Genomic DNA, 25,716 nt, shown 5'->3' with positions numbered 1-25,716 from the left:
CGACGTTATGAAAGTATTAACGGAGCACTTTGCACCCCGAACATCGGAAATCGTCAACCGTTTCCGTTTCTACAGACGCGACTAACAGCCGGGCGAAAGTTTCGCAGTGTACTAAAAGAACTGAGACAGCTAGCAGAAAGGTGCCATTTTAACAATTTAGAAACCATGTTAAGAGATCGCATTGTTTGCGGAATCCGGGATGATTCCCTCCAAAGATGTCTACTGGTGGAAGAAAAAATTACCTTCTCTAAAGTCCAAGACATGTGCCTTGCACAAGAAGTAGCGGCGCACAGCCTAGCGACGATCAAGGAAGCCGTCACGGAATCAAATGCAACCGGCGGCAAAGATGGTAACAACGAAAGTAGGCCAAGTGCAAAGAAGCAATCAGCAGATTCCGCATCAGGCGGAAAAAAGGGTAAATGCTTTCGCTGTGAATCGGAACATTCTCCGGACACTTGCAAGTTCAAGGGGGTTAAGTGCCAGTACTGTGATAAGGAAGGACACATGGAAAGTGCCTGTTTCGCAAAGAAAAGGCAAATTGCTAGGAAAAAAGTCAATAACGTTGACGAACTTTCGGACACAGACGATACCTATGGCGAGGTAAAGGTCGTAAACGGTGGCCGCGATGGAAGTGGTGCCGTTAAGGGAGTCGTTTTAAATAACGTGCATACAGACACATTGACTGGGAAAATCACGATTGACAGGGACGTTCCTAGGGTTCGTGTCGCCGGCGTGCCGGTTTGATTTTGCCGCCCCCCTTCCTCCTGCTAAAATCGGAAAATGTATACCTACCATAACTAAAACAATTTTTAGATTTTGATGCGTACATTTTTAATTTTTGTTGAATAAAGAAACATTATACATTTTTATTCTACCTATAAATAAACAACACACGCAAAAAACAAGGTTTAGAACTAGGAACTAACACAACATTATGGATACAATATGATTTTATCAACGTTATGAAAACTGGACCTTTCTGGCTTTTTTTGCCGCAAACTCAACCACAAGGTCAGTAACATTTAGGCTTTCACAAATTTCATTTTCAATACTTATGATGGACAAGTCGGAGAGTCTTACTTGGCCCATGGTGGATCTGAAATGATTTTTTATTAATTTCAATTTCGAAAAACTCCTTTCACCAGTAGCCACTGTAACAGGGAGCGTTAAAAGGATTCTTATGGCGATCATTAAATTTGGAAATAGGCTGGCTAGGTGATTGGCAAACAAATATTGGATTACTTCCAAAGCATTCATTGCAGGATTGATATAAGGTGCAATATTTTCAATTTCATGATAGAGTTCTCGAGCCACTATATCACTATGATCATTAGTTGGGTCATAAGAACACAGCAACAAGCGGTCACAGACAGGAGACAGGTATAAGCAGAATTCATTCATTGTTCATATGAGATAAGATATGAGATATGACTCATTTACTGTGTTTGTAAAAGGAGGTATTCTGGTATTCAAAAGGAAAGGATGTTGGTTTTAGGTTTCAGCCTTTCCCTGCGGAATTAAGTAAAGATTTGCAAATTGTAATGTCAGGGACGTAACAACTTAGGAGCGGGCCCTGGTGCAACACCAAACATACGGGCCCCACTGCATCATTAAAAAAAATCACTAGCATAATAGTTTATTGAACAATGCACAAAAACGTATTAGACTGGTTCACTTTTATAAAAAACAGCGTTTTAACGGGTTCTAGGGGCATTTCAGACAACATTTGGCCAAATAGGCGTTTTTTACTAATTTGGACCAGCTGAACACGAATATCGATGTTGGCATCTCGAAATCTGAACACGAAGTCCATAATTCAAGATGGCGGCCAATTTCCGAAAATGTTGATATGTAAATTAGGCTTAACGTCAAAGTGCGTAAAAGTGGATTCCTTTTTTTTCTACTATGGCTACTGTTTAAATTTCTTCACATCGTGTAATTATTAAACTATTTCTGTTTTGGCAAGCATTTTGGTTCCTGTCCGTCGTGTGAAAGATATCCGCGATGGTCCATGACCTCACATATGGAAGAATTTCCTTTTATTAGAGGAAAACAAAAGAAATCATGTCGCATCACCTTGAAGAGGCCTCATTTGACGGCGTACTGGTGATTGCGAGAGGCTTCAATGATGAAAGAAAAGTTTACTGTAACCGTCAGACGACACAGATTTCCTCCTTAGAAGCTTTTCACAAGGAAGCGGATACTAGGATAACACTACAGATATAGATGCATTTCTGTTGCTTCTTCATCACTTCGAGGAGCTGCGAAGCTTAGGATCTAACAATTCTGAACTCCATTCTCTTGCGATTCCATCTAATCTTCTCTAGCATTTCATCCATTTCCATCATTACGGCATATCAGGTGTAAATCTCAAGACTTTTTTTATCTTATAAACTATGAAATCTCGCTCAGACTACCTTATCTATCCTGAACTGAAAATTCCAGCGTTAGATTAATTCCGAAGGCTGCGCTAGATATCGCCCTTTGTCCTTGTAAAAGGATTGCTCGTCAAAACTTTGTAAAAATATCGCAAAGCTCAATTGATTTGTACTACCTAATTGTCAAGAAGACGATTGACCTAACACCATGAGAATAACGAAGGTGCTAATAAATTTGTATTCACTTTTCTATATGCTTTCATCCTTTAATAATAATAATATATCCTGAGGAACGGTAATTAATACCTAGCAAAATAAGAATCTTCCGAAACACTGCAGTATAATTGAACTCCCTTCATTTTTTTCATTTAAAAATTAACGTAAAATTCGAAAGATTGTAGTTATCAAAACTTTATAAGGAATTATACAATATAAACGCATGTCGGGAATACTTATATTTGTCAGGATTACTAGAAACAATCGTTTTGCAAGTCCTCATTTTAGCAAGGGGAACTGGGAATTTCGTAATTCTTAATTTTACGCATCCTGCATCCTCCTATTACGTTATTGTTAAAACAATAGTTAACTATTATTATCGTGAAGTACCTCAGGAATAACATTATAATCTGTGTTTAGATTGAAAAAATGGGTCGCTTCTAAGGAGGAAACCTGTGTCGTCTGACGGTTACAGAAAACGTTTCTTTAATCATTGAAGCCTCCAGCAATCACACGACGCACAGTAACTAAAATGCTTGCCAAAACAGAAATAATTTAATACTTACACGATGTGAAGAAATTTAAACAGTAGCCATAGTACTATGAAAAAAAGGTTTTTCACTTTTACGCACTTTCAGGGTAGAAAAACTATGAAATCAGTGTTTAAACATTTTGTCACGATTATCATAGTGCCATACCTCCGTCAGGAATAACATTATAATCCGTTTTTAATTCGAAAAAATCAGTCGCATGAGTGAAAATATCAACATTTTCGAAAATTGGCCGCCATCTTGAATTCTGGACTTCCTGTTCAGATTTCGAGGTGCCAACGTCGATATTCGTGTTCAGCAGGTACCACTTAGTAAAAAAAGCCTATTTGGCCAAATGTTGTCTGAAATGCCCCTAGGACAGAGAATCTTCGAAAAGTGAACCAGTCTATATGGCTGAACAATGGTAACCAACATGATAACATAAATTCAATTCAATATAAGACAGCTTAATTACAAGTACTAAAAAAAGTCTACTTTTCTTGCCTTTTGATGAGCAAACAGAGAAATTACATTATGTAAATCTAATGTTCTGGCTGTTTCATTTTCAATTGATAATATTGCCAAAGCTGAAAGTCTGCTTTGTGACATTTTACTTCGTAAATAGATTTTAATCAATTTTAGGATGGAAAATGATCTTTCCGAAGATGATACCGATATGGGAATTGTCAGGTAGAGTATAAAAGCACAACACACTTCCTTAAATGAACTTAATATCATTGGATCGCAAATAACCAATTTTGCCAAGTCATGAATTGAAATATTTGAGTTTATTTGTTCTTTATAAACGTGTCTGAATGACAAAAGTTCTTGTGCAAATGAGCTCGATAAATCATTGGGATAAAAGTTAATTAAATTTTCAGTTAGCTGTATTAAATCTGAGTCCGAGTGATCTTTTAAAACTGAAGGGAAAAGCACCTTAAATCTTTCAACTATGCTATTTAGTCCTTTGAATCGATTTTTAATTTGTGAAATAATGACGTCCAATGTAAGATTAAACACAGAAACACGGAAGTTCTCCTGTAAATTTGTTAGTCGTTCGTCAGATGACAGCTCATCGAATTGCTTTTTCACTCTGCGAAGTCGTGAATTTTTGAAATGCGGTTGAATTCCCCAACTACGGGCTAAATCAGCAGCTTCATTTACAATTTCCGAAAAATTTTCCCTAATCCTTGAAATATCTTCCTTAGCAGATTTCAAGAGTTTTGAGGCTCTTTCAATATCTTGATTTTTGCTCTGCAGTGCATTGGATACAATTTTGGTAATGCTTAAGATTTTATATTCCATCACTATTATCACAACTGTTTCAAAATTTTCGAGTTTTTTCTTCAATCCGAGAGCTTCACTTTGTTCAGTTACTTTTGAACTTGTTAAAGATAATTTGGTTAAAACTTGCAAAATTTCTCGATAGTGAAACCTCATGCTATGAAGGGAACCATAACGGGACGACCATCGCGTGGGACACAACCGTTTCAAAGTATGCTTTTTGGATTCAAAGGTTTCCATCAACATTGCCCATCGTTTTATGCTATGTGCAAAAAACGCATACAGACATTCCACAGTGTCGTAAAAATTGTGTAACTCTCTCGAAATTTTTATAGAGTCGTTGATGACTAAGTTTAAATTGTGTGCAGTATATGTACATACAACGCATTGGGCTGTTTCTCCAAAATCTTCGCTTGCAGACCGTTGTAAATACCGCTCATGTTGGCTGCACCATCGTAACCTTGAGCTCGTAGTTTTTCCACGCTCAAATTATTTTTTTCAAAAAAAGATAATAACTGATTTACCATGTCCTCTGCCGATTGTCCTCCAGACTCTTCAAATCCAAGAAAAATTTCTTTTACAACCACATCATTTACAATATTTACATTATCTGCGTCTTTAATGAGGTGCAGAAATCTTATTACAAAGCTCACTTGATCAACTTTTGCGATGTTCTGTGTTGTGTCCATTATTATTGAAAAAAATGGAGATTCATTTATCTGGCCAATTAATTTAGTTTTCACCTCTGTGGCTAAGAGTTCGATAATTTCGTTCTGAATCGTTGGTGACAAATATTTCACAGAATTCTTGTCTTTGGATAAAAGCTCCTGTAAAACAGGATCATAAATTGCCAACAATTTTATAATATTTAAAAAATTGCCACGATTATTATCACCATCATACAATGACTCATGAGCTCCTCTGAAAGATACATTATTTTCAGCCAAAGTTAAAGTAACGTTAATAACTCGTTCAAGCACTTTAACCCAATAATTGGTCTCAAATTTCATCTTTTTGTCCAAATCCATATCTATAATTTGATCACTTTTCCATTTGCTATATACCTGGCATGCAAAAAGGTGATTATTGGATGATTCGTGATAAGTGATGCTCCTAGAAATATGTCGCCAATCATTAAAGCCATTTACCCAGTTTAGTGCTCCACGATTTTTAATATCGCCAAAAACCCAGCAAGGTTCACAGTAAGCCACATCCAATATTGGTGAGTAACATAACCAATTTCTTCTATACACAACACCCGACTTCGATGTTTGAGTGTAGTACGTTAAACTGAATGATCGACCTTCTGAATTTTTTGGAAATTGTACATTTTCTGGTTGACACGGGCCATGTTTTACAATAAATCTCTTATCAGAATCGCTTAGAACATTACTAAAATTGGATTTTTCGGTCCTAAGGTTAGACACTGTTGAATCACACAAATCGATAGAAGACGATGAAATTGCGTTAATGTCGGCTATTTGAACTTTATCTTCCATACTCCTTGATGTGCTTGGTGTCGCTGTCGATGTTGAAAAGGCCGATGATGGTGGAGAGTTATCATTATTTTTTTCTTTCTCTTGAGGTTCAGGTTTAGGATGATTTTCCACAGAATGAAAAAACGATGTCAATTTGGGTAATTTTTCTTTTTTGCGATCTTCAATTTCTTTGCGTTTTCGCTTCTCAGCTCCAGACAGATGTTTATAGTGGCTCATTGTTACTTATATGTGATTATGATGACGATTAGTAGGTCATCATGCACTAATACAATTACTCTTTCAGTGGCACTGTAAAAGCCAAAGAAAGTAATGATAATTATTAATCGTAATGGGTACCTATTGAAGTTTATTTATTCATTTAACACAAAATTGACAAAATTATTTTACGTAATGTATATTTTACAATTTTACATACCTTCTAATACTGCCGATTTGTAATTGTAACCCAGCATCAACGATGTACGTAAAAATAAAAGTTTTGAGCCTTAACGATATACGATTCGATTAATGAAAAACTAACACTCGTGAGTTGGCCGTTGGGGCACGCACAAACTGACAAAAGCGAAAAACGAAACAAACAAATTATTGAATCCAGTGTAATAACTTTTAATTTTAAAACCTTAGAAACACAATTTAAAATAACTTCGAAGCGAAGGGTAAAGTATTAAGGCTGTGTCTTTCCATTCTCTGGTAAACTTACTGTTATCTTTATCCTGTCGGTAAACATCCTTTTACGTCTTTCCAACGCCTGGTAACAGTATCAGGCACATAAATAATACTTAACTGTAAGATTGTCTACCAAGCAGTTGAAGTAGCAAATAAGAAGTTAACAGGCATATAATATCTTCGGCGCATGCGTTTCTAACCTATAATTTAATGTTTTATTATATTTATTTTTGCACGTTTAAATATTAGTGTTTATTAAAAAAAAATGGATGAAGATTTTAGAGATTTATTTTCATCAAGTGACGAAGAATTGCTGGGAGTGGAGGTGCATCGTCCATATACTATTCGGGAGAGAAACCATCATTTTGATGACTGGGATGATGTCGATTTCTTTCGACGATTTCGACTATCCAAACAATCTGTGGAAGTTGTGTTAAATTTAATTCAAAACCAAATACAGCATCGAACTAACCGAAACCATGCAATATCACCGATGAATCAATTACTAATTGCTTTACGGTTTTATGCAGTGGGAAATCCTTATGCTGCCGCAGGAGATTTCGGAGGAGTGCATAAATCTACTGCAGGAGTAATTATAAAACGAGTTACAACAGCTATAAGTACGTTGCGACGGCAATTTGTATCACTTCCAACAACACCCGATGAAGTAACGTCGACACAAGAAGGGTTTTACAATATAGCTCGCTTTCCTCGTGTACTTGGTGCCATCGACTGTACCCATGTACGTATAAAATCACCGGGTGGTGAAAGAGCAGAAAATTTCCGAAATAGGAAAGGTTATTTTTCACTCAACGTGCAAGTAGTTGCCGATTCAAAATTAAGAATTACTGATATTGTGGCTCGCTGGCCAGGGTCGTCACATGACTCGACAATATTTCATAACTCCAGACTGAAATATCGTCTTGAAAGTGGTGAATTTCGAGATGGTCTATTACTAGGTGATAGTGGTTATGGTGTGAAGAGGTATCTCATACCACCACTGGCAAACCCAGGAAATGCTAGCGAACACTTATTTAACGAGTCCCAAATTAGGACACGAAATGTTGTTGAACGTACGTTTGGTGTATGGAAGAAACGATTTCCAATATTGTCTATTGGAATGGAGCAATCACTTCCACTGGTTCAAGATATAATTGTGACCACTGCAATTTTGCACAATATTGCATGCGACAACGGAGAATTGCTGGAAGACGATTTAGAACAAATCGAAAATGAGCAAAATAATGGATTAAACAATTTTGGAGCATTGGATGTAGGGGACAATGCTGTTCGCAATGCATTAATTTATGATTACTTTGCAAGATTATTATAAGAATAAAAACTATACCAATATATTTTATACATAATAAACTGATTATATTTATTGTAATTTTCTTAATTCTATTCTTTTTTTTTCATTGTCAAGTTGCAGTCCTTCATGTATTGCTTCTTCAACATCCCGCTTTTTAATTTTGGTTTCCAACTCCATTTTCAGGCATGCATTGCGCAATTCGTGCTCCTCTTCTTTATGCAACTTTTCAGTTTCTGCCAGTTGCAGTTGGATCTTCGCCAGCTCTATTTTGGCTTCCGCCAATAGATTTATAGAATGGGATTTATTTTGTTTGGATGTCGCTGCTATAAAAAAACCCATTCATAATTATGTTATCTTCAAGTCAAAAAGTAATACCTACGTAGGCTTAATCTTTTATTTCTAGGTTGCTTTAACGCAGCTGGACTCCATTGAGACCAGTCATAAGTCTCGCTACTTCCTACTTCCGATGTAATACCCTCATTCTCATTGCCACTACTTGATGGGCCATTGGTAGAAAGAGGTGCAGGGTTACATTCTGGAGATATCTAAAAAAATAATGTTTTTACCTACAGAAGGAAATGTAATTGCGTCGAAATTTAATATAAGGTACACCGGGGAAAGTGTCAATTTGGGGCAAGTGGAACCCATCGCGATAATTATTTTAAAATATACCATTCACAGTGCCATCTGCCGGTGAATCACTTCAATGTAATGTGCACTTGCGCTACAGATCACAATACTACCCATATCTCATACGGCTTTCCCGCCAGCGTGAAATAACCTTCAACGTGTTTGTTTTGGTCGTAAGTGCAGTGCAGCGATTGTGCATTTAACTGGAAATAAAACGATTACTTATTGCTTTTTTCTGTGGGTTGTTGGTGAGTATCGCAAATATAGATTTAAGGTACAGCTGTTGTGTGATATTTTGCTGGTCTAAACGTTTCTGTATGTTCAACCGTGTGGGTTACACTTACCCCCGGAAAAATCCCTCTTGGGGTAAATGGCACCTACTAAGGGTGACACTTCCCCCCTGTAGGTTCCACTTAACTCTTCATTATCTTTCTCTTGATTCCTTGGTTTTCTTATCTCTAATTATGCCCATATTTTTCAAGAAAATGCCACGAACGTATATCCGGAAGACCAAACCACCTGAATACACCAAGGAGGATCTTGAATCGGCAGTACAGGCGGTTAAAAACGGAGAACTTACTATGTATAGAGCGGCAAAAACCTATAAAATACCCAAAGCAACCATTTATAAACGTGTGAAAGGTTTGCGTGGCGTGAAGAGTAGTTCTTTGGGTAGAGCACCTGCGCTTCCTCATGATGTTGAAGAAAAAATCGCGTCAGGAATCAAGATAATGGAGAAATGGGGATTTGGTTTGTCGAAAAAAGAAGTTTTGGAAACCATCGGTCGTTACATTAATGCTAACAACATCAAGACACCTTTCCGAAATGGCATTCCAGGAAACGATTTTTTTTCAAGATTTAAAAGAGACCATAATTTAAGCCAAAAGAAACCGCAAGCTGTAGAAGTAGCCCGCAAACGTAGCATGGACCCTTTTATAATAAATAGTTATTTCAACCTGCTTAAAAAGAATATTCAAAATATACCAGCGTCGCAAATCTACAATATTGATGAGACAAGTTTTTGTGTAGACCCAGCTCGAATTAAAGTTGTAGGTGAAAGAGGGACAGCAGCTCATCGGGTTACAAGTGGCCCAGGTAGAGAAAACATCACTGTCCTCTTTGGGGGCAATGCTGCTGGGGAGAAGCTGCCTCCCCTAATTGTATTTAGAGGAAAAAATGTCTGGGACAGTTGGCTGTCAATAAAGGAGGGGTATCCGGGAATGACATATGCTGCGTCCAAAAATGGGTGGATGGATACGCAAACTTTTGAAAATTATTTTCAAAATAATTTTTTAAAAAACGTTTGTCCCGAAAGACCTGTGGTTTTAATTTATGATGGCCATAATTCGCATGTGGGGGTATCATTGGTAGAAATGGCCATGAAACAAAAAGTTGTTATCTTAAAGTTACCTGCTCATTCGAGTCATTTGCTCCAACCAATGGACCTGGCGGTATTTCGGCCATTGAAAATAATGTATGATGAAGAACTTATAAAATGGCAACGACGTAATTATGGACATAAGCTCCCAAAGTCAGAATTTGCCTCAATTATTTCACGTATCTGGCGCAATGCAAATCCGGCAATAATAGCAAAAGGATTTGAGAAAGGTGGCATTCATCCATTTAACAATGCGGTGATTCCAGAAGAAAAATTTGAGACGGGTGCATATCAGAGATGGCGTCAAAGTCAAGAAATAGGTGATAATATTTCCAATGGTGGCATCTCCATTCAGCAAGCAGATGTGCCCCAAAATGAAGAGCACCAAACAGCTGATAGCATTTTCAGAGAGGTCGTGACTAGTAACACTGTAGATCCGATGCCATCGACTTCTAGTTCAATTTTACCAACTGTTGTTCAAGAAAATTTATCTTTCGAAACGATGCTTCTCGAACAGCTAAAACAGGCACCAAGAACGTCAAGTAAGCGAAGACGCGTATGTGCTGGAGCGGAGGTAATAACAACACAAGAAGCACTAGAGAAACTGAAGGAATCAAGACGAGGAAATACACAGACTAAAAAGAAAGCACAAGAAAAGAATAAAGCAAACCAAGGAGATGATATAAATGATGAGCAATCGTCAAATGACGAAATTGATAGAGATCAATTACCATCTGATTCAGAAGATGATACCAATTTAGAAGATGAAGCAGATGAGTATAACGAAGAAAATGAGTTTATGGGGATGTTGAACAAAAAATGTGAAGAGTTAGAAAAAGATGATTGGATATTGGTGAAGTTTGCTTCAAAGAAGAGCTTCAAGTGTTATGTCGGGCAAGTAACGCAAGCAAACAGTGAACTGGAAGCAACATTTGCTCGAAAAATAGGCTCTTCGAACTACTTTCACTTTCCTGTGGTCGCAGATACTTCTGTGTTTTCTCTGGACCAAGTCATAATGATTTTACCCAAACCAATACTTAAGAGGGGAAAGTTTACCTTCAATGTATCTTTTGATAGTCTCAATGTGAATTAAAAATCAAAACAGTAAAATTTTTTTCTAGATAATTTAACGTTGACTTTTCATTCCACTTACCCCACATACTTTAATACGCGTTTTTAGCTAAAATATCCACATGGTTTACACTTAACCCATTGCGTTTTTTGGGCATAATTTTTTATAACACAAAATGTTGTCAGCATATCGTCACAAATTTATTTACATGTGCAGTGAACATATGAGACAATGTACGTTTAAAATTTCGCAGCAATTGGTGAGAAAATAACGATTTTGTGAAAGATTAAACTTGAACTATTGAAAATCGCGGCTCCACTTCCCCCGGTGTACCTTACCTGGACTGTATCAACACAATCTGTGTTTATTTCTTCGAAAATCACTTCAGCCTCGGCTATTTCTTCTGCAGTTGTTTGAGTAACTAAAGGTTCCACTAAAAGCATAGAGTTTTATGAAACATACAATATAGGTAATTTAACTGTTCATTACTTTTATCATTATCAGATGTCGATATCAAACCATCACATGTTATAGCGATGATAAGAAGTAATTTTTCTTCCCAATCAGTAAATGTGATTATTACAGGCTCACCACCACCAGTACGGAATAACTCCTGGCGTTGGATGGCCTTTTTCTTCCGCAAGTCCTTCTTTAACCCTTCATATTTAGTTTTTATAGATTTTAAACTACGTGGGACGCGCCCGCTACTACAATTAAACTCCTTCGTTAACAGTTCCCATGCACTTGCTTTCTGTTTCCACGTAACAGTGTCCGATTTAGCACATTCGATTGTCTTCGAATATTTCACAACAAGATCCACAAGTAAACGAATCTCACTGTCTGCAAAATTGCTTCCGCGTTCCTTTTTCGTGTCAGACATTTCAAATAAAATAATATTTGAATAACGGCAATAACACCAATAATAAACGTAATAAACAAAAACACGTGCTATTATTTAAGGTTATGCTGAACCAACAATAACTAAAGTGAAGCTAGTAGCAGACAAATTTTATACTACCCCACCTGAAAACATTTTTAAGTGCCTGGTACGTACCAAATGGTTGTTTCTCACTTGATAGACGCGGTACCAACTACATAAATTTATGTCACTGTTTGTTACCTACAGCTTTACCAGTAACTTGGAAAGACACAGCCTAAGTAAAACTGCAATGCAAGTGCAAGAAAAGAAATGTTCTTTAAAATACGCGTAGGTAGCAAAACAAACGAACGAATATGATTTATGGTTACTGAACTAAAATTATTAACATCAAGAATGCCGCATCGGCATGAGGCATCATATAACACTTTTTACTGGTAAATTTGCTTAAACGTGATGGACGTGTTGTAAAGGGATTAAAATGAATTCTTAAGCACTCCCTAAACGATCAAGCGGTTTGATCAAATGTTTGATCAAGCCGCTTGACGCGCGCTTCAAACAACCATCAAGCAGGCCTTCAAACATTTGATCAAACCTCATCAGATATTTTGTTTAGTTCGTTAGTAGTTTGTTCATTCGTGCGGTTCATTCGCTAAATAGTTGTCAGTGTTGTTTTGTGAGCTTCAAGTGATGGTTTCAAATACTGATTTGGCCTTCCTGGCCCTAACATTGGTTGTCCTCAACAAGCGGAAAAAAGAGAAAACGACGGTGGTCCAAGGAGTGGTACAAAATGAGAAACCGTTTTTCTCATGACCATTTAATACGTTTTCTGCGGATTTAGGAACCAGAAGACTATAGGAACTTTTTGAGAATGGACGGAGAAAGTTTCGATTATCTGCTGGAGTTAGTAAGGCCCGACATCGAGAAGAAGGATACAAATATGCGTGAAGCGATTCCTGCAAGCCAGAGACTGTCTATCACACTGAGGTATCTAGCGTCTGGTGCAGATTTGGAAGACCTAAAATTCACTTGCGCCATAGCACCTCAAACTCTGGAGTCCATCATAATGGAAACTTGTTCGGCAATAACGAAGGCATTGAAGAAAAACATTCAGGTAATTATTTTTGAAGTAAATCTATTTATATTTTATTAAGAAAAAGCACAATGAATGTTAAATACATTTAAAAACAAAAGTTCACATTGAGGTAAATGAAAAAAAATTTGTCGCAGTCTCATTGTCTTGGTTTTGTCCATGATGAAAAGAAGGGCTTGGATGCGATGAGTAGATAGGCTGCGCTGAGTTGGAGTAGTCTTGCCAATTTGAACTATTCAATGATGATGAAGGTGATGTTGAAGGTGTCCAGGGTCGAATAAATTTCACTCCTTCCCTTGTTAGGGTGCCCATTTCGGTTTCAAAAATTGTATCATTAATAATTTTTTCCGCAAAACGTCGTTGATCCGGAGGAATTTTTCATAGCCCACCCCTTGGCCATAATGTCCTCTTCGGTCTCAGGCCGCTTGAAATATTCGGTGGCTAGTCCCACTAATTGCTCATTAGTGTCTACTCCTTTCCTTTTATTCCTTTTTTTGAGGAGGGGGGGCTGGGTTAGAAGTTGGCGTTGTATGAATTCCAGAAGGAGATGTACTTTCTGAATCTTGAGATAGCTGCGAGTCGACATCAGGCGGTGGCTGTAACAAAAAGTAAAATACGGTTCATATAAGCTTACGAAATGTAGGCATATAAACAATTTATTACTACTAATATTTTTTAGTACGAAGTAATAGGTACTTTTTTTAAATGTGGTAATTCTTACGTAAACTTTAAAATGCTAGTATCGTTTTTAGCGCATTTCCACAAAAATAAAAAAAAATGCGCTATTGTGGCCACTTTGTCCGTCCGTCCGTCCGTCCGTCCGCTAACTTTGCGACGCTACTAGTTTTTTTATCTTAAGAGCTATTGTTCTACTTTTTTCGCTATTTGGTTCGTTATGGTGTCGAGTCTTGTACCAAGGAAGGAATTTTTTCTGTACCGCTTACAAAAAAAGTTATTGTAAAAAAAACAAAAAACCGTTTTTTACATGTTCCATAATTTTACACTTTTGCCGTTTATTAACGATCCTAGGGATCGTTTATAATTTTGCATTGCTATCTGTCGCCTGCCGGTTGGTCTCTCCGTCTGTTCCTTTGTCTGTCTGTCCATCTATCTGTCCGTGTGAACGATAACTTTGTTTAGAAATGTCCGATCGCTTTTACATCTCCGTTAGTTATGAACTGAATTGCATGAAATTCAATATGGGCATAGATTTAGCCATATAATACGCAATGCCAAAAGTTGAATCGAATCGATTCAAAATTCACAGTGCCCTTTTCGCATCTCGACCATTTATAAACCGAATTGCAAACTTTTTTACTTATAAAAGTATTTGAATGAAATTTGATACATAGGCACTTGCAATAAAGGAAAATCAAACGCCAATTTCAAAATTTGGTTTTGCGCATGCGCAGTGCCAACTTTTTTATTTATGGAAGAATTTAAACGAAATTTGATACATAAGCACTTCGAATAAAGGAAAATCAAACGCCAATTTCAAAATTTGGTTTTGCGCATGCGCAGTGCCAACTTTTTTATTTATGGAAGAATTTAAACGAAATTTGATACATAGGCACTTGGGATAAAGGAAAATCAAACGCCAATTTCAAAAATTGGTTTTGCGCATGCGCAGTGCCAACTTTTTTATTTATGGAAGAATTTAAACGAAATTTATCCATAGGCACTTGGGATAAAGGAAAATCAAACGCCAATTTCTTTCAAAATTTGGTTTTGCGCATGCGCAGTGCCAACTTTTTTATTTATGGAAGAATTTAAATGAAATGTGATACATAGGCACTTGGAATAAAGAAAAATCTAGCGCCAGTTTCAAAATTTTATTTTGCGCATGCGCCGTGCCAACGTTTTTATCTATGGAACTATTTAAGTGAAATTTGATACTTAGGCGCTTGGAACAAAGGAAAATCTTAGTTTATTAGTTAGTTATAGTAAATTAGTTTTAAAATTTAGGTTTGCGCATGCGCAGTTCCAACTTTCTTATTTAGAAAAGCATTGAAATGAAATTCTTCTCATAAACTGAAATTGAAGTCAAAAATGGATTGCCCATGTGCAACGCTATCTTTCATATTTGTGGCCGGATTTTTACGATTTTAATAGAAGTTGCATCTTACAATAATGGGAAATGAATGCAAGTGGAAATGCGCTTTATGTAAATCGTTTACGATTACTTTTTAACTTGTTTGTTTTTCGTTTAGGTTCCGAAATCGCAAGATGGATGGGAAAGAGTATCGCAGGAGTTCGAAGAACAATGGAATTTCCCCAATTGCTTAGGGAGCGCTGACGGTAAACACGTGGCAATCCAAAAACCACCCAATTCCGGATCATACTATTACAATTACAAGGGATATTTCAGCATTGTGCTTATGGCTGTTGTTGATGCTAACTACAAATTTCTGATGGTGGATGTGGGAGCGAATGGTCGAGTGTCTGATGGTGGCGTTATGAAAAACACCTTATTTTGGCGCAAGTTGTCTGAGAACCAGCTTAACTTGCCTGATCCTCGACAGTTACCAGGCACTTCTAAGAAATGTCCGTACGTGTTTCTTGGCGATGAAGCTTTCCAACTTCACCCTAATTTCATGAAACCGTACAATAGGGCTGCTCTGACAAATGATAAAACGATTTACAACTACAGACTCTCCCGAGCCAGAAGAGTCGTGGAGAATGCGTTCGGAATATTAACGAAAAGATTTAAAATATTTCAAAAACCCATTAAATTTGAGCCATTAAAAGTTAGAAAAATCGTTATGACATATTGCCATTTGCATAACTATTTATGCTCAAAAAACAGAGCTAACTATTTGCCACCTCAGGACATTGACAATGAAGACGTTACTACTGGTGCTAAGGAACTTGGGTCATGGAGACAAGACACTCCACAGATGCTTTCCCTTCAAAAGACTAAAGGCAATGCAACAGTATTAGCAAAAACAATAAGGGACGACTTCTGCGAGTTCTTTAACACCTCTGGGGCAGTTGCGTGGCAAAATAAGTACCTCATTATTAATAAGTGACAATATTTAGTGTTGATATATATTTAGGTTTTGAGTTAAGTACCTACTGTATTCGTGTAATACTAAACTAATTAAAAATGTACAATAAAAATAAAATAAAAAATGAAGATATAAATACTTACCTCAGAAGTCCGTATCCGTAGATGTTCCTGATACTTTTTTCCCCTCGATGACCTTATACATTCTATTAAAACTTGTTCTCAAATTATTAATTTTTGCTTTCAAAAGCTTCACTGTAAAATCTGGTTTCAGTACTTTTAAGGCCTCTACGATTTTTTCCAACGCTGCATTTTTTTTATTTCTATTAAAATAATCCTTGCTTTTCACCTTCCACAATTCGGGAGAATCCGGTACAAGTCAATTAACAAGGTTATAAATTCCCGTTCCGAGTTTTCACATTCACTCTCCATGGTTTTCGCCTAGTGACTGACGCAATGTTTGACAAAAACCGTTCTAGACGATCAATCCCCTCTCCAACCGTTTGAGTCAAACAAACTTTCTATCAAACAACATCAAACCTCGCTTCAAACGTCAAACAAGTTTCTACACGTTCAAACACGTTTGATCAAACATTTGATCAAACCGCTTGATCGTTTAGGGAGTGCTTTAGAGTCGGTCCCTACCACAGTGCGCTTATCTCTTAAAGGAAGGATTATGATTCATGAAGGTCTGCCGATATATTGCTAAATTTACATTTTAACAGAATAAGTACAATAATAACCAATTTCTTAAAATCCTTCTGTACCCCATATTTTCTAGTAATTTCTTGTTCTAACATTATACCTTTCATTCATTATGTAACAGTAACATAGAAATAGTTTAAACAAAGTAAACGCCGGGCCGGGCCCCTTCGGCGCCCGGGCCCTGGTGCGTCGCACCAGTTGCACCTCCTGTTGCTACGTCCCTGTGTAATGTAATACAGAGTGAGACGCGCATCTGACGATGTTACGCGGTGCAAAAAGATTGTTTTTTAGCTTTAAAAGAACAGTTTGTTTAGGCATTTTATTTATACATTTTCCGCCCCCTTGAATTGCCGCCCGTGTGCGACGCACTTCTTGCACCCTCGGGTTGGAACGCCCCTGACGATTAATGTGGTAATGAATCGAAAAACAATAAGGATGGAAATAGATTCGGGTGCGGCCTACAGTGTGATGGGACAGTCAAGTTTTCGGGACATTTTCGCGGGAAATCTACCGGTGATTCATGCTTCAAACACGCTGTTACGAGATTACCAAAATTCACGGATTTCCGTTCTAGGTGAAGCGGCTATCCAAGTCGAGTTATGGCGGGAAGAAGGCAGAACTACCACTCATTATTATTGAAGCTAATCGGGCCAGCCTCTAGGCAGAAACTGGTTTAAAGCATTGGCTTTGTCAATCGCCGGAATAAGTCTCCTAGGATACCCGGAGGCATTCGAAACTAATCTGGGGAGATAGATACAAAGGACCGCCTCCCACTAAGCAAAAAAGCATTATCGTTGTTAAAACGTTTTGATGAAACACGAAACGCTAAGTACACTTATACGTTTCATAAATGTCACATAAACAGCCTTATGTCCTACCTAAAAACGTTTCATAATAAAACATCGCAGTGATGTTTCAAACTAAACGTTTCTATGCAGTTCATTTAAACGATTCATAGTAGTAACTTTTCTATGGCACTGAAACGTTGGCATATAGATCATGGCAGTGACGTTCTCTTTTAACAGCTTAGGAACGTTGTAGCGATGGTTTCTAATCAATACCTTATATTGCCTTTATTTTATAGTGGGCGGAGTGTTAGCTAATTAGCTATTCTCCCCACTCAACCCACTATACAATCACAAACAGCCATGCCTTACCTGGGATTCGAACCCAGGACCCTTGTAGCCAGAGCTAGAGCTACTAACGTAAAACTCATCTGAGCTACGCAGGTTGGCCTTATATGTCTCGAAAATACCGTTTTTGACTTAATCCGAAAATAGTACAATATTTCTGCAGCACTTTCTCGTTGTAGGTTGATTAGAAATATGTTTCCCCATCAACCTACAACAGTGCCTCAGATTACTAGATTTTCGTAAAAGTCAAAAACAGAGTAGTCTCAAACATCCCAGGTATTGATTTGAAACCATTGAGGGAAATGTACTATGAATTTACATCAAGTTTAATGTTTTATATGGTCTTTATTAAACTTGAAGGTGATTATTTATTCATTAGATTCACTTTTTTTTATCAGATGTTACCAATGAAACTGATCAGATCAGAGACTATAACTAGACTGCGCTTAACGTATCTAAGGTGTTGTCGACACAGTATGCAACACACAATGCACCGCGGGGCAAAAATCGCTGAGATGATATGCAATATAATGAAATAAGCTGTTATTTTAGATGTTCCGTTCATTAATCATTCTCGTGATTAGCTCGAATTAGTGAACAGATAAATTTCTGTTGAGAATAAACCAATAAACTTAGGTCAGCTTGTGCCTATCAACATGTACTCTGTCGATAAATTTTTAAATAATATGCTGATTTTCAACGGATAAAAGTTTAAAGGGCCAATGGATCAGAGCCATTCGAAGAGAAAAATTTACTCCCACCATAGTGCATTTGCGGGAAATGAAGTCGATTTTAGAAAGGTACCTACGAAGGTGTTAAACAATAATGCAATACCGAGCGTTTTCGACTTTCCCATTCTCTTAAAATAACGTAGAACTAACTATTAGTCGACATCCTTTACCAGCAAGGTAAGGGCAGTACCTATTTGCCTATTAGGTATAGACGTAACTAAGTTCTTACTAGTACTAAGTATATTTCAGGTTTTGTTACAAGAAAAATAGCTAAGTCTGTTAAATGTTCCATATGTGCAGGTGCGATATTCGTATCAGAGAGTCATTCAAAGCTTTTAACTAGAAAAAATCGTGGAGGATTGTTGCACGTATCAAGCGATGCATTAAAAATTTGCCAAATTGCTGAAAATGTGTTCAGGTTTTTCATTCAATCCACACCACACCGCGTTGTGAACAAAATGGTTATCAGCAGTCTAAGAAAAATAAATAACAGTTACAGCCCATTTGGGTTTTTGGATAGGCATATTGTTGTGTTTTTTTATTAGGCCGGAGTTGGACGGCATTTATTTACTCTGGAAAGACGTTTATTTCCCATTTTTATGCAGAGGATCGTTGTTTTAGTTCAATTAATGCTCGGCCGGAGTTAATTAAGAAGTTGAAGTCTGGGAAAATCGAATCCGTAATTAGTGTGTTTAAATGTAATAAATTTTGTCTTGTTATTGTTAAATTCGTGGAAGGTAGCAGAGTGCTCGCGCTTTGCACAAGTGTTACTTTCGATAAGGAAACTTTTAGTTGTTTAAGAACGATTTTCATAGGAATTTTGGCGTGGTAAAACTCGTAAAAGTGCCAGTCTAAGTTGATTTACGATCGGTAATAGTTTCATTTATGCAATTATGCTATTGGTCCGCGGAGTCGACCGTTAAGCCTTTTCGGATCCGACATTCAAATTATTCATGGAAAAGCGTGGCAACGAAATTTGACGATACTGGGATATAAATGGTTTTGAACAGCGAAGAGAAGGAGCTTATTGTACCGTTTCGCAAAGCCTACGTTTGTCGTATGTGAAGATTTTTTTTTTGAAAAGTTTATTGTAGCGGCGTTTGCAAAAGTTACGCTAGTTTATTCGTCGAGTGTTGTTATTTTTGAAAGTCCGGGAACGTGTTTTTACGCCGGCATCGTCGAGGAGTTTAAGGTCTTTGGAAGGAGTTTGTTGGAGAGGAAACGAGCGGTACAATAACGCCATTTTGAGCAGCGAGAGTTTGTGTTGTATCTTCCATCATCTGGAGGAGACGGAACGTTTGTTTAACGCCAGCATCGCCGAGGAGCTGTCGGAGTAGCTGTGTCAGCACATACCTGGGGCCGTGTTTGTGCTTTTGTGGGTGCTTCGGTCGTGGGTGCATTTGTAAAAAGGATTTAGCACCGTGAGTACTGTTATTTTTGTTTTAATTTTAATTGTAAGAATCGCCGTCTGAGACGGTTTTGTGTTTCATTTCATGTCAGTCATTTTTTTTTCGGAGTTTGTAAATTTAGCCTTTTAAAATTTTTTTATTTGTGTGTGTAAAGTAAAAGTCAAGGATTCGAGTTTCTCAAATTTTAAGTTTTCTTTTTTTTCCCGAGTGTGAAACGAGTTTGGTAAAGTAAAAAGGTTTGGATCATCGGTGGGACTTAAATTTCATTCCAGAAGTCAGTTAACAAGGGATTAATTTGTTTGGAATTTAAGGGAGGTATTAGCCACCGACCTGGCGAGGTTGCTACCCCTTGTCCGGACGAAGAAAAGGGGTAGTCGGACTCATTTTACGGGCCCTGAGATTTGTGTGTTTATGTGTGGGATTGAGCTAGTAAGGGTAAGTTGTGTGGGTATTTTCAGGCTTAGGAAGTTTACACAACAATATATTGAATCAAAATCCGCTAAATAATCATATCTTACTACTTACATCTTTAGTTTTAAGAGTATATTTTCCCATACGTGTTCACCACCAAAATACACATATAAATCAAATTAGGACTAGAGTAAGGCAGTTATATACCAATTTAGTTCAAATAAAATACCAATAAATTCGATTAAAACAGTTAACAGCTATATGTTATCTTTTTTTGCTACTAAAATTTAGAATAAACATGGCTAAAGCAAGCTGCCGAACGTACGTCTGCCCCGCGATGAACAGTTGGTTGCCTATCCTCTGGATCAGATTTATGAAAATGTATAATATATAATAGTCAAATACATAGGCAAGATACGACGAACCCCATACTTAACAATAATAATAATAATAATAATAATAAGTAAGTACGAATTACATACTATCCCTAGATGTCCAATGTGAGTGTGCGAATATTTATTTTATTTTTTAATTTTTATTTTTCTTTAGAACCCTACATAACTTCACTAGACACAGACACTAATCGTTACTTGATTTTAATCCGTGCGATTAGTTAACCAGGCTAGACCTGAGTTCTCACAAGAAACACCGACCATAATAATAATAATAATAATAATAATGCTTTATTTGCCCAACAGGAACACCCAATTACAGGACAAAGGCGAAAAAAAACATAAAGAAAAGTTATTAATCTTAGATTAGTAATAAACGCTAAAAGTGAGAACAAAAAAATAAAGATAAAAAAAAATACTCAGCAGAAACAAATAATATAAAAAAAACAAAAAAAAAACAAATGATTTGAAAATAAAGTACCTACGCAAAGATATTAGGAATTATTTAGACGCTATTTCAAGAATATAGTTCTTACTACAGGTAAATATATCACATTCATTACTAATTTTATTAAATGTGTCACACATGAAATGTATTGGGGATCTTAATAAAGTGTATGATTTCACTCTAGGACAGAAGAACGTAATATTGTTTCGGGATTGCTGTCGAGGCACATGAAACTTTAACTGCTGAATCAATTCTGGACAATCCACTAAGTTGTCACACAAATTATATAGGAATGCCATTGCTGTACACCTCCTTCGCGCAGATAGGCTTTCGAATCCAGCGTATTCCAGAAGTACACCATATTTAACATTCCTTTCAGGGTAAACGCCTTCCGCTTTTAAATACCAGTACTTCAAAAACTTTCTTTGTACTCTTTCAATAGACGAGATGTACGTGTCGTAACAAGGATTCCAGATCAAAGACCCATACTCCAATTTGGATCTGACGTATGAATAATAAAGTTGCCTTAATGCTTTCAGGGATGAAAAATCTTGACAGTTTCTAACAATAAAACCGTAGGCTTTTACACTCTCTCTAACTATGTGATGAATGTGGTCATTGAACGTCAGTTTACTATCGAAGTGGACACCTAGATCCTTAGTTGAGTAGCATCTTTTTATGATATGCTCTTGGATACTGTACTCGTATGTAATATGTGATTTCCTTTTAGTAAAAGTAATTAGTTTACACTTGAAAGGATTTAACATGAGCTTATTGCGCCTACACCACGCATACATACTGTCTATATCTTTTTGTAATTCTTGACAGTAACTCATCGAGTTAATTTCGGTATATATTTTGAAATCATCCGCGTAAGCTAGGTTTTTGCAACGAATTGCATCACTAAGATCATTAATGAATAATAAAAAAAGCAAGGGCCCCAAATTGGACCCTTGCGGCACTCCCGAAGTTGAAATATAGCTTCTAGAATAACTGCCCCCATATAACACCATCTGCCGGCGGTTGGTTAGGTACGACGCAAAGAATTGAACAAGATGACTTGAAAATCCAAACTTAAACATTTTATTAATAAGAATGCTGTGGTCCACACGATCAAAAGCTTTTTCAAAGTCTGTGTATAACACATCCACCTGACCGCGGTTGTAAAGAGTTTTTGACACAAACTGCGCAAGAATTGTTAGGTTTGTCGTCGTAGATCGCCAGGGTAAGAATCCATGTTGTTGCTCAGTAAGTTGCTGTCTTACTTGAAGATACACACGATTGTATAGGATAATTTCAAACAGTTTGGCGAAATTAGATAAGATTGATATGGGTCGGTAATTTTTTACTTCGTCAGGATTACCGTTTTTGAGCACAGGGCATACCTTGGCGCTCTTCCAGGCTTCTGGAAATTTGTCAGTACGGATTGACAGGTTATACAAAATCAGCAACGGAAAAACGAGCGCGCTTATACAATCTTTTACAAGAAAAGAAGGAACAAGATCAAGACCAGCCGTATACTTATTTTTTAGCTTCTTCGTCGCAACCATAATTTCTTCCGTTGTAATACTACTGATAACAATTGCTGAATATTGATTGATATCTGTATAGCATGGAGTGTAGTCTATGAAGCTATTTACGTTGAAGGCAAACACGCTCTTAAAGTAACTTGCAAATGCATTAACGATATCACTGGACGTGTTAATTTCAGAACCATTATACTTCATCTTTCCAGGAATTCTGGACTGTTTCTTCTTGGATTGAATGTACGACCAGATCTTAGAAGGATCAACTATGATTTCGTCTTGAGCATTTTTTATGAATTGAGAGTACGACTCCCTTATCTGACTCTTGGTTAAGGCTCTCAAACGCTTGAAATCTTCATAGTTATTGTCCGTCTTGTCATGTTTATACTTGTTCCAATAATTTGCTTTAAGCTTGATGTTTTTAATTATCGCTGAGTTGAACCAACATGGATAGTTTCGTTTAAAAGATTTGAAAGTTGGAACATAATTATCAAATATTGCAAAAAGATGTGAATAAAATGCTTCAACTGCCATATCAACATCAGTAAATTCCAACAGAAAAGACCAATTAGTTACTTCTAATGAACGATATAAGGAAGGGAAATCTGCATATTTGAAATTATAGTTCATAGAGCCATTATTTTGAGAAAATTGAGAATATTTTGTATTCAGCTGTAACATTATCATAAGCGCTGGGTGATAAACGTCCTCCAGCAACAGTGGTGATGTATCTCTTTTGATTTGAACATTGATATTGCTAAGTACTAAGTCTAACAATCGCCCATCGACATTTGGTACATTGTTTTTCTGGGACAGATCAAGAAAGGAAGATAGGTTATTGATCAAATTACTTCTTTTGTCAAGACTATTGGTAGCAAAGTAAGGTACATTAAAGTCTCCCATTATTAAAACATTTTTTCCGTAAATGCACTGAAATTGTTCAATCATTTCGCAGAACGATTCAAAAATCTCGATCTCCAAATTTGGTGGAACATAAACAACAATAACGTAATGTGAATGCGAGTTGTGATATATTTTACATCCCACAATATCAATAGCATCAAATGTCTGTATAAACATAGAAAGATCAAGCACTTCAGATCTGATATTTGAATGACATGCAACAAGAACGCCTCCACCTCTAGTTTTACCAGTTAGATGAAATCTACGATCGCATCTATAAACATTATACATACTTGGGAAAAGTTCCGAGGTTTGAACTTCTTCATTAAGCCAAGTTTCTGATAATCCTATTACATCGTAGTCCATTTGACTAACAGCACAAAGACACTGAGACACTTTAGATCTTAACCCTCTTACATTTTGGTAATAATATAAACAGGTGTTGTTGGGCACATTTAGTTTAAATTAACGATTTTTGGAACGCCGCGTATGTATTTAATTTTACAGGACTCCCCTTTCCCTAACTTTATATTTAATTGTTCCTTTACAGATTTGTAATAGTCAATTTGTCTACGAGTACGATCAAATGACAGTGATACGGTTTGGAAACCAGTTTCACTTTTTAATTTAAATGCATTGCGAATATATTCGTATACATGGCTTTGGTCACGCAGTATCAACTTTATGGGCCGCCCTTTAGGTTTGTTGGCATCTAGCTTCCCTAACCTAATGGGTGCGAGATTATCGGTAGCAATGTTGGGCGCTAGAAATTTGAGGACTCCATCAACGAAATTTTTTTCTGCTGTAGCTCGCTCGGCATCATGAAGATTGGGCGCTTGCTCAGGGACACCAAAGAGTATCAAGTTAGATTTTCGATTCTGGCGATCATCTAGTTCTTGGAGAATATCTTCAAATACATCATCAGTAATAGTAGTCTTCGTAGCAAAAAAAAAAAAAAAAATAAATAATTTGAGTACATAATTAATGCATATATTTGTATAGATAATATATGGCTATTTACACTCTTTACTACTTTGGAATCGCTTTTTTTTTCTCTTCCCGTAAGAACCGCTGATGTCCATTACGAAACCAGTTCACAACGATTGCCTCGCTCGAATTCTGCTGCGGTTATTGTGATGATTGGATATAATGAAAATACGATTTCTAAAAAAAACTAATTAAAATACAACCATTTTCACACATAATTCTTATACAAACCATTCTATATTTTCATTAACTTTAGTTGCTTTAATTTTATTCTTTTGTCCTGTCCAGGAACAAATACATGTTAGATCATTGGAAAACAATTTTGCCAATGATCCATGCAGCAGGTTCCTTTTGTCTATCCCACCTACATATTGTTATGGTAAAATAGATTTATTCGCCGTCAATAAATTTAAACAGTACAAAATGTACGCCTTGAATATAAACAATAGATGCACCCTACGCCACTATTACTCGCCAACTCGCCTCACACCAATGCCGCCTTCCCATTACTCGTATTTAGTCGAGGTGTCGCCCCTCTACCGTCCGCCTTGCGGTTTCTCCCGTAACAATATCGTTACCTACAAAGAATTATAAATGTATAATTAGCCATGTCTACGTTAATATACACAATTTGTAATGAACTTACGAAATCATTTCTTATAGCTTCATCGTCCGATAGTGCTTCTAAGTTAAAGGTAAATGAGGCGGATTGGAATTACTAACAGTTAAGGCCTATGAACTGAATCTGAAATGACCTATAAAAGGACAAAATAGTTTATAAAGGATACGGTTTTACAGTTGCTTTGGAAATTAGGTCGATGTTGGATATTGTAGGAAATATAGTACACATTAATCCTACGGATTTTTATTTTCGATATTTATCATATTTTTTGAAATAATTAGAGTCGTTGATAAAACGAATTTAAAGGATAACTGGAGTTCTATTTTCGGATGAACATGGTTTTTGGCGATTTATAATCTGCTAATAAAGCACTTTAATCCTACGGATAGCAATTTTTTCATCTTTTATAGAAAAGCGCCAAATTGGTAAAAAGATTTGTGTGACGTCCTATAAATATACACCTTTTTACCATCTTGTCGACTTTCTTGTGGCTTATACTTTCATTGC

At 36.7% G+C, this 25,716-nt stretch overlaps 3 protein-coding genes across 3 annotated transcripts; 2 read left to right on the top strand and 1 right to left on the bottom strand.

The window, feature by feature from the left end:
* Positions 1-4,761: 4,761 nt before the first annotated feature.
* LOC116164611 lies at positions 4,762-11,845 on the bottom strand. Its single transcript, XM_031478805.1, has 5 exons — positions 11,455-11,845; positions 11,304-11,398; positions 8,265-8,430; positions 8,030-8,208; positions 4,762-5,235 (listed from the first exon to the last, which is right to left on the bottom strand). The coding sequence occupies exons 1-5, from the start codon at positions 11,843-11,845 to the stop codon at positions 4,762-4,764; spliced, it is 1,305 nt and encodes a 434-aa protein (XP_031334665.1).
* Positions 8,397-11,041, top strand: LOC116167258. Its single transcript, XM_031482578.1, has 2 exons — positions 8,397-8,763; positions 8,998-11,041. Exon 2 carries the CDS (start codon positions 9,001-9,003, stop codon positions 10,984-10,986), a length of 1,986 nt encoding a protein of 661 aa, XP_031338438.1. The 5' UTR covers positions 8,397-8,763; positions 8,998-9,000; the 3' UTR covers positions 10,987-11,041.
* A 687-nt stretch (positions 11,846-12,532) lies between the features above and the next one.
* Positions 12,533-15,984, top strand: LOC116164601. Its single transcript, XM_031478797.1, has 3 exons — positions 12,533-12,625; positions 12,684-12,956; positions 15,146-15,984. The coding sequence occupies exons 1-3, from the start codon at positions 12,533-12,535 to the stop codon at positions 15,962-15,964; spliced, it is 1,185 nt and encodes a 394-aa protein (XP_031334657.1). The 3' UTR covers positions 15,965-15,984.
* Positions 15,985-25,716: the final 9,732 nt, after the last annotated feature.

Source organism: Photinus pyralis, unplaced genomic scaffold, assembly GCF_008802855.1.
Source record: "Photinus pyralis isolate 1611_PpyrPB1 unplaced genomic scaffold, Ppyr1.3 Ppyr1.4_LG1, whole genome shotgun sequence".
Lineage (NCBI taxonomy): Eukaryota > Metazoa > Arthropoda > Insecta > Coleoptera > Lampyridae > Photinus > Photinus pyralis.
This window is presented reverse-complemented; position numbering and strand designations above follow the sequence as displayed.